A 14,518-nucleotide genomic window follows, 5' to 3' on the forward strand; every position below is an offset into this window, starting at 1 on the left:
AATTTTGGGTGCTTTTTAATTGCCTTTTAAGTTTCAGGATTTATATTTGCCAGCTTTTCTCTGGGAACAGCTTCCTCCAGCTTCCACATTTCCCTCTCCTATCCACCCACCTCCACTCCCTCGCTTTCCACCTCCTCCCTGCCCTTCCAGTGCTAGAGGCAGAGCTGTGGGTTAAGGAAACCTCTTGACATTGTGGTGCTGTATTGTAGGATACAGGTTTTCATCTAGATGTTTATGGTGCCTGACTTATCCCCTGCCGTGGTGCAATGCTGCAGATAGCAGAGCGCGCTCTCCTTCAGATGGACGTTAGATACCGATGGATAAGGTAGCTGGTTTTCAGCACAAACGTATCTTCTGCTGTTCTGTGAAGCCATTTGAAAAATGAGACCTTGAGGGGAGGGCCTGTGTTTTGACACGAGCTGCATTGCTGTGCCAGAGAAGCAGCAAATATTGATTTGAGGTCAGTAACCCTGTCGGTGTCGGTAGGTTGCCTTCAGATTGCCCAAGCATGCGGCACAAAATAAGCCAATATGCAGCACAGTCTGACCAAAGCAAAAGCAGGAGCTGGACTGCTGCTTTTTGTCTTGGATTCAGGTATTTAGAAAAAAATCTCATTCAAAATATTTTTTTCCTGATTTTTACATTTGACCCTTTGCTGCTGGGTTAAAATACGAACCTCTTGGGTTGTCTTGTCCCTAGTTTGCTGTGTTATTTGCATGTCTTAAGTGCCTCCTTGCTCACAAGCCTCTTTACCAGGATGTTTTCTCAGGAGCACGAGAAGAGAAGTCTACTTGTGCCTGTAGGAAGCTCTATTTAAACATCACTGCTTTCCTTGGAAATGCTGTTTCTGGTCTTATTAGGAGATAGAAATGCGAGACAGACAAGATCGTGTTCATCTCCCATGTAATATTCTGGGAATCCAACCTTGGGTCAAGAAGAGAATGCAAATGTGGCGCTTAGTTCAATTTACAGACACATGTAAGCTGGTTTGGGGTCACCTAGTGATGGTCCCTCTGCTAAGCCTCTCCCGGAAAGATCACAACCCTCATGACACCTGTGAAAGTGTGCGCAAGCTGCAGGGTTCCTGTCGTGCGAGATGACCAGGGCTGAACTCGGGTCCCTGTTAGAAATAGAAACGCTCTACTTGGAAAACCTAAAATTCCAGCGCTGAGGAGGCAAAAAGCCCAGCTGACCCCATCAAGAAAGACCTCAGTAAACAACCTGTGCTGCTCTTTCGCTTAGTTTTTGTCGTTTCTGTTTGATATTCGTTTCCACGTGGATTTAGTGCCTGCAAGAGCTGTTGGATAACCTGTGTGATCCACAGGAGCGGTAGAGGCTGCTGGAGATCAGACTTCCTCCACACGGCCCCACTGGTGTCCCAGCCCTTCCCTGCAAAGACCATTGCTAGGGGACAGGGGACAGCCCCATCTCCCTGGCTCCATCAGCCTTTGACCGCTCATCCGAAGTGGATACACTGATAAAGGGAGACAAGTAGTGCCAATTCTGTGGGCGGTTTTTATGCTGGTTCACCTGTTTTCTAGAAAGAGTGCCATCCATGATCGTCTCTCCATTCTCATAGTCACCACTGACATGGTTCCAGTATGGAGCCAGGTGGCTCAGAATTAAATCTTTGGTCTGTGCCTTGATGGTATTTGTGCGCTCTCACCCTTTAAGTGGCATGTAAAGGAGTGAGAAGTCACTTGAGTGTGTGTTTTAACAGCCTCCCCGGGGCAGCTGCAGCAAAGAGCATCAGGTAAACCCAGAAGAAGTCTCTGCTGCAGTAGTCTGATATTGCACTTGGACAAGTTAAATTCCTGGAGAACCCCACATTGGTTCAATAAACCATTTCTGTGCAGAAAACAGGACTCAGGGGTATAAGGACCACTAGACGATTCCTGTATACTCCTAAGGTGCTAGGACTGGTGAGGTAAGAACATTCAAACGCACCCAAAGTGCAACCAGTCTGAAGGGGAAGAAGCAAAGGCTCAGAAAAGCCAAATCCCAAAGATGCAGGAACCATCGAAATTCCCGTTGGTATCAAGGAGCATTTACCTGGACCTGAGCCAGGACTCCAGGATTTGACCCAGAAGATGGACATTTGACCATGTGGTGTGACAAGGCTTATGGGTGGTAGGCCACTGTGTTCCCTTAGAGATCACAAGGAACTGTGTGGGTTCAAAATACCCACCAAAAATGGATCGAAAAGCCTCCAGTCGTATATACCATTGTTGTTGGGCTGTCATGGCAATGATCCCCTTCAGGCATGGTGGAGTGGCCCACCATGGTTTACCAGGTACCCGTGGGCTTAGCTTGCCCGCCAGTCTTCTTTTGCTCTTGGAACAAACAATAACCTATTCATCCAAGTTCCAGGGAACTTCTCCTACAGATCATTTTCGGTAAAGAGCTGGCACATCAGCTCAGAAAATAAACAGTGTCGACATCGGCTTGGGCTGAAGTGCATTTGCTCTACTACTTCCTTGTCATTTTAAAGGAGGAGTTAATCATTGGTAGATAAGGTGGTACAACCCCCGTTCTAAACCGTAACTCCATTTTGGTGCATTTCTGTGTGTGGGCATGTTGGGCTAGCTCCTTTTTAAGCAGTGCGATGCCTGCAGCCAGGAGAAACTAGACTGGAGAAGTCGGAGGCATTGTTTCATCTGGGGGGAACCAATTCGCCTGCCCTTCTCTGTCTCTTGCCAACATACAGGTAAGTCAGCTAAGGCCCTGCAGTTTAATCAGTGCTGCTCCAAGAAAAAGCCAGAGGAAGTGAATAGTCTTGGATTTCCTGGCCCCTCCAAGCATGAAAAATTGGTAGAATCTATTATAACAAATATTCCAAAAAGCACAAATATTGGTTAATGAAGTCAAGCCAGATGTCGTTCCAAGGAGAGGTTGAGCTAGCGAAGCAAAGAGAAGCAAAAAGCATTAGGCTTTGGGATACAGGGCTGCAGGGGAAAGAAAGCTGAGAAAGACCAATGCAAAGGCTGCACTTAGGAAAGAACGATCTAATGCACAAGTGTGAATGGGAGGCAGAGAGCTGACTAGGTGTCGCCTTGCAAAGGAGGGCCTGGGGTTTATAAGGGATTGCAAAGGTACGTGAAGAACTGGCAATGTAATACTGCAAAGAAGCTAGCAGAATACACCGGTACAGGAGTGTATGTATGCACCGGTGTATTCAGCAGTGGTGAGGCCTTGCCTGGAGTGACGAGTCCAATTTCAGGCACCGCACTGCAAGAAAATGGACAAATTGGAAAGACTGCAGAGGAGAGCACAAAAATGGCGAGGTCTAGGGCACATGCCTTAAAAAAAGGTTGGAAGAACTATTCCTTCTGGAGAAAAAGCTTGCAGGGGGACTCAATAATAGTCTTCAAATACTAAAAAAAGTTACAAGGAGGATGGAGCCCCTCATTTTCACAGGGAAAAAGACAATAAGTAATGGGTTTAAATTCTCAGCAAAAAGAATTTAGGGTGGCTATAAGGAAGACCTGTGCAGGTAGTGAAGCCCTGGAAAGGGGTCACCTAGAGAGGCTGTAAAGTCTCAATGTCGCTGGAAGCTGAAGTGAAGTTAGAGAAATATTTATCTTGGTGATTAAAGCAAGGGATGAGCTTGTCCTGAATGGGGACTGCCTCCTGAGGTCCCTTCCAGCCCTATTTTCCTTTCCTTTATGAATGTGCCAGGGAAATGTGAGAGTTGAGGCAGGTTTTGTTAGAGCCAGGAACTAAGTAATTCTACAGGAACTAAGTAATTCTACTGTATTCTTGTTCCTGGAGATTTCATTTTGAATGATAAGGGAAAACCACAACCCTAAAGAATGCAATGGCATGAGACAGAATTAAACGTGTAGGAGGTATCATTACTGGACTCAATTTTTTTTCTTCCTCCCCTATCAAAAGGATCTGTTTTTACTTCACTTATGCTCTCAACCTTCCTCCCAGTTCTGGGACCGCCAGCAGATGTAAATCAGCGTGGCCTTGCTGGACCTATACCAGTTCACACCAGCTTAGGAGCTGAACTCCCCTTTTCATTAATATTGCAGTAGTTAAGAGCTCCAGTCAGACTCCAGGACCCCATTGTGAAAGCTGCCCTGAAAACTTAAAAATGGGTTTCCCCTAAATGTAACAAATTGTATTTTCTTTCTCCCACCAGCTACTTTTGCAGCTATTTAGTCTGGAAGGACAATGTGGTAAGCCCTGCTAGGTGTTGAAGAAGAGAGCCCAGCCAAAGGAAAGATGGCATCATTGTGCCCTGGGGACCAGAACTGTTATGTGGCCACCCTTCGAATATTATGTGCTGCTGCTCTCGTTGTTGCTGTTCAGAGTAAGTCTGTGTGAGAACCAGGCAAATCCATCTGAGTCGACTCAAGCCCTCAGTGGAACAAAACTGGTTCTTGAGGTTCATGCCACAAGAATGAAACCTCCCCTGTGAACACTTCCCATTTCTTTGCTGCCCCTGTGCTTCTGGGTCTTTGATAGTCTAAGAATCCATATGGGAGCCTTTGTCATCCCAAGACGTAAGGGGTCCAGTGCTCCACACCCGCAGTCATGTGCAGCAGTGCACGCAGGGTGTGCCGTGCTTCCAGATCAAGAGTGCAGGCATTTGCATTCACTCTTTGCTGGTGTAAGTGGCTGCATGAGGTGAAAGGCAAAGAGTTGATCAGAGCCCCTAGACTGACTTTGGAAAACCAAGGAGCGTGGATAAGCATTTATATGTTAAGTCAAGCACGTACCTAACGTCCAGTTTTGGTCTGAGGCTCAGGTTTTTGCCAGGCTACATGGGAGATCGCAGAGCTCGTGCAGGCACTTACGGGTACTTCTCCACTGGTGGATCATTGGTGACGAGAGAAGCGACTAAGTTGCCTTTCCCATTGAAGAGGCTAAATAGATAGGACAAACCTTTTCTTGACCTAACTCTAGCACTTTCCCTCTGAACACCTTGGGCCACTTCCTTCTGCACAGCTGGAACAAAGGGAAGTTGTACTAGCTCCCTGGTAGCCTACTGCATCCCTGTCTGCAGAGCCAGCTGGAGAGACGTACCGTTAGCTTTAGCTCTGCCTAGCCTCAGCCCAGCTGCCTTCTTACAGCATCTGGAGGCTGGCCAAGGCCTGGAAACCGTGGTCAGTAATGAAAATACCGATGCACTGTGGCTTTGCCAGGCAACCTGCACAGGAGACCGCTGCTGCGTTTTGAACCTCCACCGCAGGCTGTTCCACTAATATCTCCCTGACTTGAAGGGAAACTTCGACTTATTTGATGTAGGCTTGGCTTTTTTCAGGTTTTTTTTTAAACTCAGTCTCTATCAGAAACCAGCGGATGAGGTAATAGGGGTTCAGTTAGGAAGCAGAGGTCGAGTGTTTTAAGACCTTCCTGGCATTTGAGTCAAGGGAGTCTCAACTCCTGTAGTTTTTTACCTTGCCAGTTTTTCACTGTTCGTTGTTGCTGTTATCACTAGGTGCCTGTGGCCCACTACCACGTCTGAATTATGCTGTGCCAAAAGAGGACTACAGTAATAGGACTTCTTTTCCTGTTGGGTTCACAGTAGATTTCAACTGTCGCCCAGGTTATACCAAACGTTCAACATCTTCTCTTCGTTGCCAACGCAATTCTGAGTGGGTAGTCCCTTTTTATCCTTTCTGTACTGGTGAGTATTTTATGTAATTTATTTCCTTTCTTTAAAAATCTAATTGATCCTCAGCACCTATTTTAATTAAGGAGGCTGAGGGAGACCACATGCTGGGGCAAAAGCAGTGATGAAATATGGAGTTTCTCAGCAGTAAATTGTCAATTCCTACCCGAAACTAGGTCAAGACAGACTGAAATCTTTTACTGGCTGCTTCCATCTTTTGCTTGGCATTCCCGGAGAAGTTTAAAAATGAATTTCTTTGGGCTAAACATGGGATTTGGTGTATAACTAAAAAATACTTCTGCCAGAAGAAGGATCCTAAATGCCACGTGTGCAATATTCCCAAATAAAAATGTCGATAGAAGGGAAATTAATCTAAACCAATGTGTACAAAAATTCCAAGTTACCGAGAAGGATGTGTGTCCTGATCTGACAGACCCTGGAGAAAATGGATGGGGTTTAATGGAGACGGGAGTTTTGCTTCTCCCTGGTATTATATTTTACCAAGTCATCAACACGCATAAATAAAGAGTAATTCCAATGTGTTTGTCTTCTAGGAAGACCATGCCCTCATCCTGCAGCACCAGACAATGGCCAAGTGGCCGTTCTTACGGATCTCCAGTTCGGTTCAACAATAAATTTCACCTGTGAAGACGGGTAAGTAACAAGCAGCTTGTATTGACTAGTACATAGACTTTAAGGCCTAGAGTAGGGCCCATAATGGCAAGTGATCCTGGTTGTTGTTGATTAAAAAATAAATAAATAAAAAATCCCCAATTTTTGGATTTAAAAAAGTAACCCAAAAAATCCACATTTCCCCATGATTAAAAGAAAACACCACTAATAGATAGATATAGATGTAGTAGTGTGTCATTTTAATCACGGAAAAATGTGGATTTTTTGGGTTACTTTTTTAAATCCAAAAATTGGGGATTTTTTTTTTTAATCGCCTAAAACCAGGTTCCCTGACAATGACCATCAGGTCTGACCTCTTGAATAACACAGGGCAGAGAAGCTCAACCCATGATTTCTGCATGAAAACACTATGTTGCACTTCAGTTGCAGCATATTCTTTAGGAAAGCTTCTCATCTTGCTTAAAAGGCTCTAAGTGAGGGAGACTCCAGCATATCTGCAAGTAAGTTGTTCCAGCAGCTTGTGACACTTGCTGTGAAATTCAGACTAGAGGTAACAAACAGATATTTGTGCAGCCTCCAGCCTGTGGGTCATACTTTTGCCTTTTTCTGATCAATTAGAGCCCTCTACTCTCACAACTTTTCTGCCAGTCTAGGAATTTAGAGCTCAAGTCACCTTAATCTTTCCAAGCCTTCCTTAATCTTTTCCCCTCAGGTTGTTTTTTCTAAACCTCAAATCTTGCTCATCGCACCAGCAATATTTCAGTATCTCTCTTTTGAAGCATATAGCTTGGGCATGGTACTTTAACATCACCTTCCTTCCTTAGCTGACTGGTCCTACGCTTATACTTCCAACTATCACTGTAGTCCTCTTAGCTATGGCATCTCCAGGGGAGCCCATGCTTATTTGCTTCTCTATTTTTTCAGAGTCCCTGCATTTGAATGCATGCCTCCTTTCCCCATGCTGCAATCATGACTGACTAATCTTTTTTGCTCCTAGATGCATGGCCTTGTATGATATTCATATGAGCCTGCCTTGCCAAGCAATCCAGATAGCTCTTATTCACCAGTCTGCCAATATATCACCTGGAAATTGTCAGCAATGATTTTGTGTTTTCTGTCAAATCGTGAAAGTATTGAATTAATGGTAGGTCAAAAACAGATCCTGCAGGAATCCTACTGCAAGCACTCCTTAGGGATGTTGTTCCTAAATACAGTGACCTCCTAGAAATCCATCAGTTAGAGTTTTTGTTTTATAAATTGTAGCAAGAATTCCTGCATTAATGTTGTAAAGTGTTAGTTTCTAGAGTGCTAGTTTTTAATTGGGATGTGTTGAGGTACCAAATCCAATGCCTTACAGAAAGCTGAATGTACTATGCCTAATATACAGTATCTTTGTCTGCCAAGTTTCTAATCTCATCAGAAAACAGCACCATTTGATGATGATAGACAGTCTGAGTTTGCATCCCTCGCCTCCTGTCCCCTGTTCCATTCAGGTACAGATTAATTGGAAGTTCACAGTCCAGGTGTGTGATTGTACAAGGCGGTGTTAATTGGGATCGAGATGTGCCAGTTTGTCAATGTAAGTAGAGACATTTAATAGTGTTCTGCTATAAGTCTAATTGGATTTGATCATGAAAAAGGCTTGTTCCTCTGCTAGGAATCAAATAGGAATCAAGTTTAGCGCTTCCCTGCAGGCTACGCTTGTAGTTTTTTACTTTTAATTTCTGTACCATGCTACAGAGAAGTCTGTTACTTTACAAATAAGTCTGGCAGGGAGAGAGAATCACCTAACAGTCATGCTCTAGGTTAATAGAATTTGGACACTTCATACCAAATCCTTTTTCTTCAGATACAAAGTGCCAACATGCGTATGGCACATTGCAATCTTCAGGTGCTTTCCAGATCCTGTCCCTTTGCTTGTCATTCAAGTGCAGCTATCCCGGGGGTGGCATGTAGCAGGCCTCATTCACAAAAAAGAGCAGTAATTGCTGAAGACAGAAAATGAAGTGTATCGTAACCCACTGATACTGCAGGTGGAGTTCAGGGGATAGGGTTAACTACCGAAGTGGGACTTCCATCAGGTTAGTTGAGCTAACACCTTGCCATTAGAGCCTAAGGGCAGATCCCCAGTTGATATAGAGTGAAGTCAACAGGATGCATCTGTTGGCATAAATGATTGCAGCTCCCTTGAATTCAGTAGAGCTACACTCATTTGGCACAACTAAACGGGTTCTGGCCCATTGTATTTCAGCCTCTCTTCTTCTTGTGAGACATTGCATACAACATCAGTTAAATTCTCTCTGTCTCGCTCGCTTTCTCTCATTTCCGTGCCCCCTTTCTTTTTGTTAGTGATACCGTGTTTGCCTCCTCCGACAATAAACCATGGGACACACAACGCAGTGAGTTTGGAGGAGTTCAGCTATGGGACATCAGTCACTTACAAGTGTGACAACGTCAGGCCAGGAGAGATTCCTTTCTCGCTTGTTGGAGAAGCCTCCATTTACTGTACATCCCAGGATAATCATAATGGAGTCTGGAGTGGGCCTCCCCCTGAATGCAAAGGTGACCCTGTACTGTTCCCATAAATTGGGGTAATGTCGGCACTGTGTATATATGCATGGTAACTGGTGCACTGTAACAGTACAAGCAAGTTACCAGCTTAAACTGAGGAGGAGAACATACTGAGTGAGAAGAAACTCGGTATAGAGAAGAAAGGAGAAAACGAGGCTTGGAGCGGGGAGGAGAGAAGTGGGGTAGAAAGCAGTTATTCTTCATTTGGTTTCCTCTTGAGCAAATTATCACTCAAACTGCAGCTGCTGAATTAGTGACCATCAGCAATGCAAGGCAACCTGAATAGCAGTTCTGCAGCAGAAGGCTCTAGGGCTACGGAGGGAAAGGGAGAGACATCACGATAACCTGATGGTCCGTGGGAGCTGTTGGAACTGCCCTGGCATCATCTTATTTGTTCACGTAACGTGGGAATAATGAAAGGCTGTGCTGGTAACTGCTGTAAGCACTTGGGTTTGGACTTCCAAGCGGAACACATGTGAATGTTCTCCTGGCTGAATTGCAAAAGCCATATGCCGAGCTGGGCAAAAAAAATTGTTGCGCCTAATTTGGAAGCTTGGTGTTGTACCACACTGGCATCCTCTTGATGCTGTTTTGCCTTACCTTACTGAAATGTTAGAACTATGTAAATAGATAAATGCAAGTTGAGGGGAGGGTGGAGGAGTGGTTAGAAAATGTTATCTCTCTGTCCATGTGCTTATTCAGGGATTCCTGGTAAACCCTGTATTGTTTCCCAAACAGGCATCTAACAGTAGATCTCCCAAACTCATACTTTTCTTCCCCAGCAATTCACTGTAAAACTCCGAACCTTGACAATGGAAGAGTAATGAACAGATACACCACTCTCCATACCTTCAAAAACATCCTGTTGATTGAGTGTAATAAACGTTATACTCTCTATGGCAGCAGCACCATTCAGTGCAATGAGAATAGTACCTGGAGCCCTTCAGTACCAGTTTGCCAACGAAGTAAGTATCATGTCCTGGCTACCGCATCTTCTAACGCACCCTGTAAGCATTGCTTGGGTGAGACTCTGGTGAGGTAAGAGGGAGTGGGGCTTGAATAGACCCTGCAGGCTCGAGCTCCTCAGCTTTCGTCACCAGCCTGCCTAACACATGAGCACTCCTTTCCGTGCTGCACTTTGCTGTGCTCCTAGAAACGATTCCTGGCTGCTCTGGGGAGGAAAATGATTCTAGGAAGCCGAAACTTCAAGCAGGATAGGCTTATACCTGGTCCCACTGCAACCAGCGAGTCTTAGCGCTCACTTCAAAGGGACTAAGAATGTGCCCTATAGAGATGATGAGGAGTTGATGATGATGAGAAATCCGTGCAGTGATGCCACATCCTCAGGTGGGGTAAATGCCAGCAGTGTAGCTATGCTGTTCCACAAGTGAGAAGCTGGCCTGTGATGATGGGGTCATGGTGGCCGTGCAGTGAAGTCAAATGGCTTCAGTAAAAAGCAGGAGTTGGGCCTGCAGAAGCAAAGGTTGAAATCCTGGTTCCAGTGAATTGACTGGAAGCTTTGGGCTGACTTCACTGGGGTCGGGGTAAGAAAGGATCTGAATCTTTTTTTTATTTTCCTGCCTTACTTGCAATATCACCAACCCTTCGCCTAGTCCTGAATGGGGTCGTTGTGTCTGGAGCAGGGCAGCTGAGGATGTAATTGCTAGTTGGTGTAAGTAATATTGAGCTGCTAGTCAGAAATCTCAGGACAGGATCTGGGTGCAGGACTTGCGTGTCCTCACCGAAGGCAAATGCACAGGGTGGGTTCGGTATAAGAGCGCCCGGGGCTTTTGGAGGCGGCCGTGCATTGAACTGACTACCCCTTGCACCGTGCAGATGGCGGGCACGTTTCTGATGTTACTAACGCAGTCCCGTGACGCCGCAGCTCAAAGGCTTTTGCACCGAACACAGGGATTCTAGCTGAGGCCGTTGTGTGGTCTGAAATTACTCACGTGTCCTTCCGGCCTTCAACTCCAGGCGACTGTCTCCGGGGCGGGCAGATTGCAGCAAGTGGGGATACAGTTGTTACCTTTGCTACTCAGCGTCGTTGCAATGACTGCGCTAAATTCTGCTCCAGGGTCATATACGTTTCCCGTGTGCCGGTGTTGTAGAGCATTCTCCAGCTGCAGCCATCGCTCCTCGTTCATTTTGTTCTTAAACTGTTTTTCCTCCCCCCAGGCAGTTGCGATGACCCCCCCATGACTGATAGGATTACGCAACGTTCCTTTTCTTTCTCGAGCGAAGAGCCGAGCGCCGAGTTTCCAGTGGGCTCTGTGTTTACCTACACCTGTTGGCCAGGCTATGAGTTCAGGCCTGGAGAGAACAAGTTCACTATTACCTGTCAAAGTAACTTTCAGTGGTCTGAAGATCCGAGTCCGTGTCAGAGTGAGTATATGAATCTGCCATTTCCTTAGCCTAGTTAGGGCGCAGTGTTATTAGCAGTGAAGGACGCTGGGTTCGTACTCAAAAGCAGAGTGGCTGAAAGTGTGAGGGTGGGCGGGTGAGAGAAAGGAAGAAAGAGTCGCTCCAAGTGTGCTTGCTCTGTTGTAGCATAGAAATACCCACTTGTAGGGTGTGGTGTCGGGTGGATGTATCAGGTCTTGATGTATCGTACAGCCGAGATCCAGGGCCCTTCTCAAGTCCTGAATGCACTGGGCACAAGCCCTTAGGACCATCCCTCGTTGGAGACTAATGACCAGTTCAGAACAGGCAGGGCACAAAAGGTAGCTTCAAACCCCAGTAGAAGCTGCCTTTGCTGGATCACAAACTCTGCGTGCGCCTTCAGGGATCTCCCCCAGGAAGTTTACATGCTCATGGCCTGGTGGGTTGCCCCCAACCCCCCTCTCCCTATTCCATAGCAGCAGATAATAGCCGAGGTAGGAGGTGCACAGGCAGCACAGTGCTCGCAAAAGGTGCTGCGCTCGTGGTCTTTCCGTGTTGAGGACCAAATGCACCCGGCCGGCTGGAACTGGACCAGGTGCGTGCTGCAGAAGGGACACTGAACATCCCTGACCCACGTGACAGGCTTGCCCCACTCGTGGCAGGCAGAAACCATTTGCCTTGAAATGAACCTCCTCAGACCTGCAGGGAAATGCCAGGTTCCTGGGAGGGTGAGGCTGCTCCCACTAGCCGCCTGTGCTCTGATTTCTCACTCTTGCTTCCCAGGAGTTTCGTGTCCAACCCCTCACATTGACCATGGAACGGTGGTGCTCAGTTCTTGGCTACGGGGACTCTATGCAACAAGAGACGTGGGGAGGAAATTCCTGTATGACGATACCATTAGGATCCAGTGCAATCCTGGATATGGCTTCCACGGTGACAATGTGATTCTCTGCGACCAAAGTGGCAACTGGAGTCCTGCAATACCCCAGTGTGTCCGAGGTGGGTATAGAAGGGAAAGTTCTGGTGGTTGGAGACCTCCTGTTCCACAGGTGTACTGGAGTTGCTATCTCGTGTGTGTGTGTGTGTGTGTGTGTGTGTGTGTGTGTGTGTCCTTAGTGTTGAACTGGCCCAGACTCCTGCATTCTCACTCCTATCCCCTGCCCAGCTCCGAAACATAAGAGCGTGACCACAACAGTGGTGTACAATCCACTCGGTGGATATAGCTTCATAGTTGTTAGGGTCGGAAGGGATCTCAACAGATCATCGAGTCCGACCCCTTGCCAGTGGCAGGCAAGAGCGCTGGGGCCATATGATCCCAGCCAGGTGCTTGTCCAGTCTCTTATTAAAGACCCCCAAGGTAGGGGAGAGAGCACCACCTCCCTTGGGAGCCTGTTCCAGATCCTGGCAACCCTTACTGCGAAGAGGTTCTTCCCGAAGTCCAACCTAAATCTGCTCCTTGTCCGTTTGTGGTCGTTGTTGCTGGTTATTCAAAGGGGTGCCCTGTAGGCCCGTGCGAGTAGGCAGCTATTCAATCTGGTTTTGGATCCGGCCGCTTCGGATGCCAGGGATCTGATCCGGGTTCCCACTTCGATCGGGTAAAAGCTGCTCTGAAGCTTCGGAGCCGCCTCGGAGATCCAGCCATAGGATATAATGGGGAATCAATGAAATATCTATAACTTTGCTGTTTTTTGTCTGATTGGGATGAAGCTTGCCGGGGTGGTAGCTGCTGCAGAGAGCATGAAGTCTGCCAAGGTTCAAGAAGATCGGTATAGAGGTTTGGGGGAAACTACACCTCAAATTCGTGAAAGGAAAACTCATGTCACGTGTATGTGTTAAGCAACGGTGGGGTCAAAACTGCAGGGATGGTGGCCCCTGCTAAGGCCACAAAGCCTGCCCAGTTTGAAGGTGATCAGTGCAGGGGTTTCGGGGGCACTGCACCTCAAGCTGCTGACAGGCAAGACTCGTGTCACAGAGGACCCTGTGTGTGTTAAGGCGCAGCGGGCTGAAAACTGCAGGGGTGGTGGCCCCTGCTCACGCCACGAAGTCTGCCTGCCAGCTTCAGTCCAAAGGCTTGGCTCCTCCTGGCTAGCAGACAGTGCCTGTACTACTAAAAAGTTACTAGTTTAAACTTTTGACTTGAAAAAACTTTGTTTTCTTATCATTCTCAGTGCCTGCGTGCCCATCCCCACATATTGAACACGGGACACTGGTATCTAGCCCTGAAATGGTGCATACGCCTGGAAGCACTGTTGAGGTTCGGTGTAATGCTGGTTATGTCCTCATTGGCCCCAAGTCGATTGAATGCCAGCCTGATGAGACTTGGAAATCTCCAGTACCCTTTTGTGATAAAGGTGAATATAAATGTGACTCATTCCCCCACTCCCCAGAACTTGGGAAGAGCAGCAAGAAGCCAAATCTGCTTCTAGCACTCGTATGAGGAGGTGTTGTTTCAGAGGAACTGCTCCACGTTGAAGTGCTGGGCAAGTGGTGGGTATTATCACCCATGCCTTCTCCCGCTGACGATGAAACGTGGCAGCTGATGGAGCTCCCAACCGTCTTCCACGCACCGCAGATCCCGTTCGATGAGCTTTCCTCCTCGTTATCAGACTAATATTTCCTGTTCTTTATTTCCTCCTCTTAGTTCTGGCTCTACCCGGTTGTAGTGTTCTCTGTAATTCCCACAGTTTCATCCGGCCGGGGTGGAGGGATAGGCCTGTGCATCAAGGAGTTGTCCGGAGGTTCGGTGGCAGGTCGGGGGTTTGACCCTGGAGGTTTGGGCGCTGGCGCAGATGACTGTGGGAGCAGTCAGCAGCTCCGATGGGCAGACTTGATCTTGCCAGAAGCTGAGCGTCATCCTGAAGGGAATCTGCCCGCCATATAAGCACCAAGAGCTGGATACTCCTGTGACTGCCCTAGTTCCCCTGGAGCCTGTCCTGACCTTTGGTCACACCAGTATGGGGCCTCTCCAACCTGCCACCTTTACTGTCTTCTCCATTTCCAGCCTGCGGGCCCCCTCCAGATATTAAGCGAGGGCAGCATTCTGGCGGCACCAAGGAACATTTCTTCTATGGCTCGGAGGTTAAGTACAGCTGTGCCGAGGGCTTGTCGCTGATTGGAGAGTCTTCCATCTACTGTACCTCGGGCGAGGACTTAAATATGACCTGGAGCGGGCCTGCCCCGCGCTGTGCAAGTGAGTTTTCCTGTGTTGCTCTTGGGGACCGGTGTTTTAGCAAATGGGGCTGAAAATGAGCAGAGCCCTCCGCCCGTCTCAGCAGCTCCCCCTGTGTCGTGGGCTGTGCAAGGGGAGAT

At 47.4% G+C, this 14,518-nt stretch overlaps 1 protein-coding gene across 12 annotated transcripts in view; it reads left to right on the forward strand.

The window, feature by feature from the left end:
- The first annotated feature begins 340 nt into the window (after positions 1 to 340).
- Positions 341 to 14,518, forward strand: part of LOC132244902 (complement receptor type 2-like) — a 47,601-nt gene continuing 33,423 nt past the window's right edge. For 3 of the 12 annotated variants that reach the window (XM_059717669.1, XM_059717671.1, XM_059717675.1), the window contains exons 1-11: positions 2,522 to 2,707; positions 4,148 to 4,318; positions 5,450 to 5,638; positions 6,178 to 6,277; positions 7,750 to 7,835; positions 8,606 to 8,818; positions 9,610 to 9,792; positions 11,006 to 11,212; positions 11,993 to 12,208; positions 13,378 to 13,560; positions 14,211 to 14,399. In XM_059717669.1, the coding sequence (XP_059573652.1) occupies positions 4,231 to 4,318; positions 5,450 to 5,638; positions 6,178 to 6,277; positions 7,750 to 7,835; positions 8,606 to 8,818; positions 9,610 to 9,792; positions 11,006 to 11,212; positions 11,993 to 12,208; positions 13,378 to 13,560; positions 14,211 to 14,399 (1,654 nt within the window). In that variant the 5' untranslated portion in view covers positions 2,522 to 2,707; positions 4,148 to 4,230. Of the gene's footprint in view, positions 461 to 2,520; positions 2,708 to 4,147; positions 4,319 to 5,449; positions 5,639 to 6,177; positions 6,278 to 7,749; positions 7,836 to 8,605; positions 8,819 to 9,609; positions 9,793 to 11,005; positions 11,213 to 11,992; positions 12,209 to 13,377; positions 13,561 to 14,210; positions 14,400 to 14,518 lie in introns of those variants that run through there. The other 9 variants (XM_059717676.1, XM_059717674.1, XM_059717673.1 and 6 more) reach the window with 5 other exon arrangements.

Source organism: Alligator mississippiensis, chromosome 14 (genome assembly GCF_030867095.1).
Source record: "Alligator mississippiensis isolate rAllMis1 chromosome 14, rAllMis1, whole genome shotgun sequence".
In the NCBI taxonomy this organism is placed as follows: Eukaryota; Metazoa; Chordata; order Crocodylia; family Alligatoridae; genus Alligator; species Alligator mississippiensis.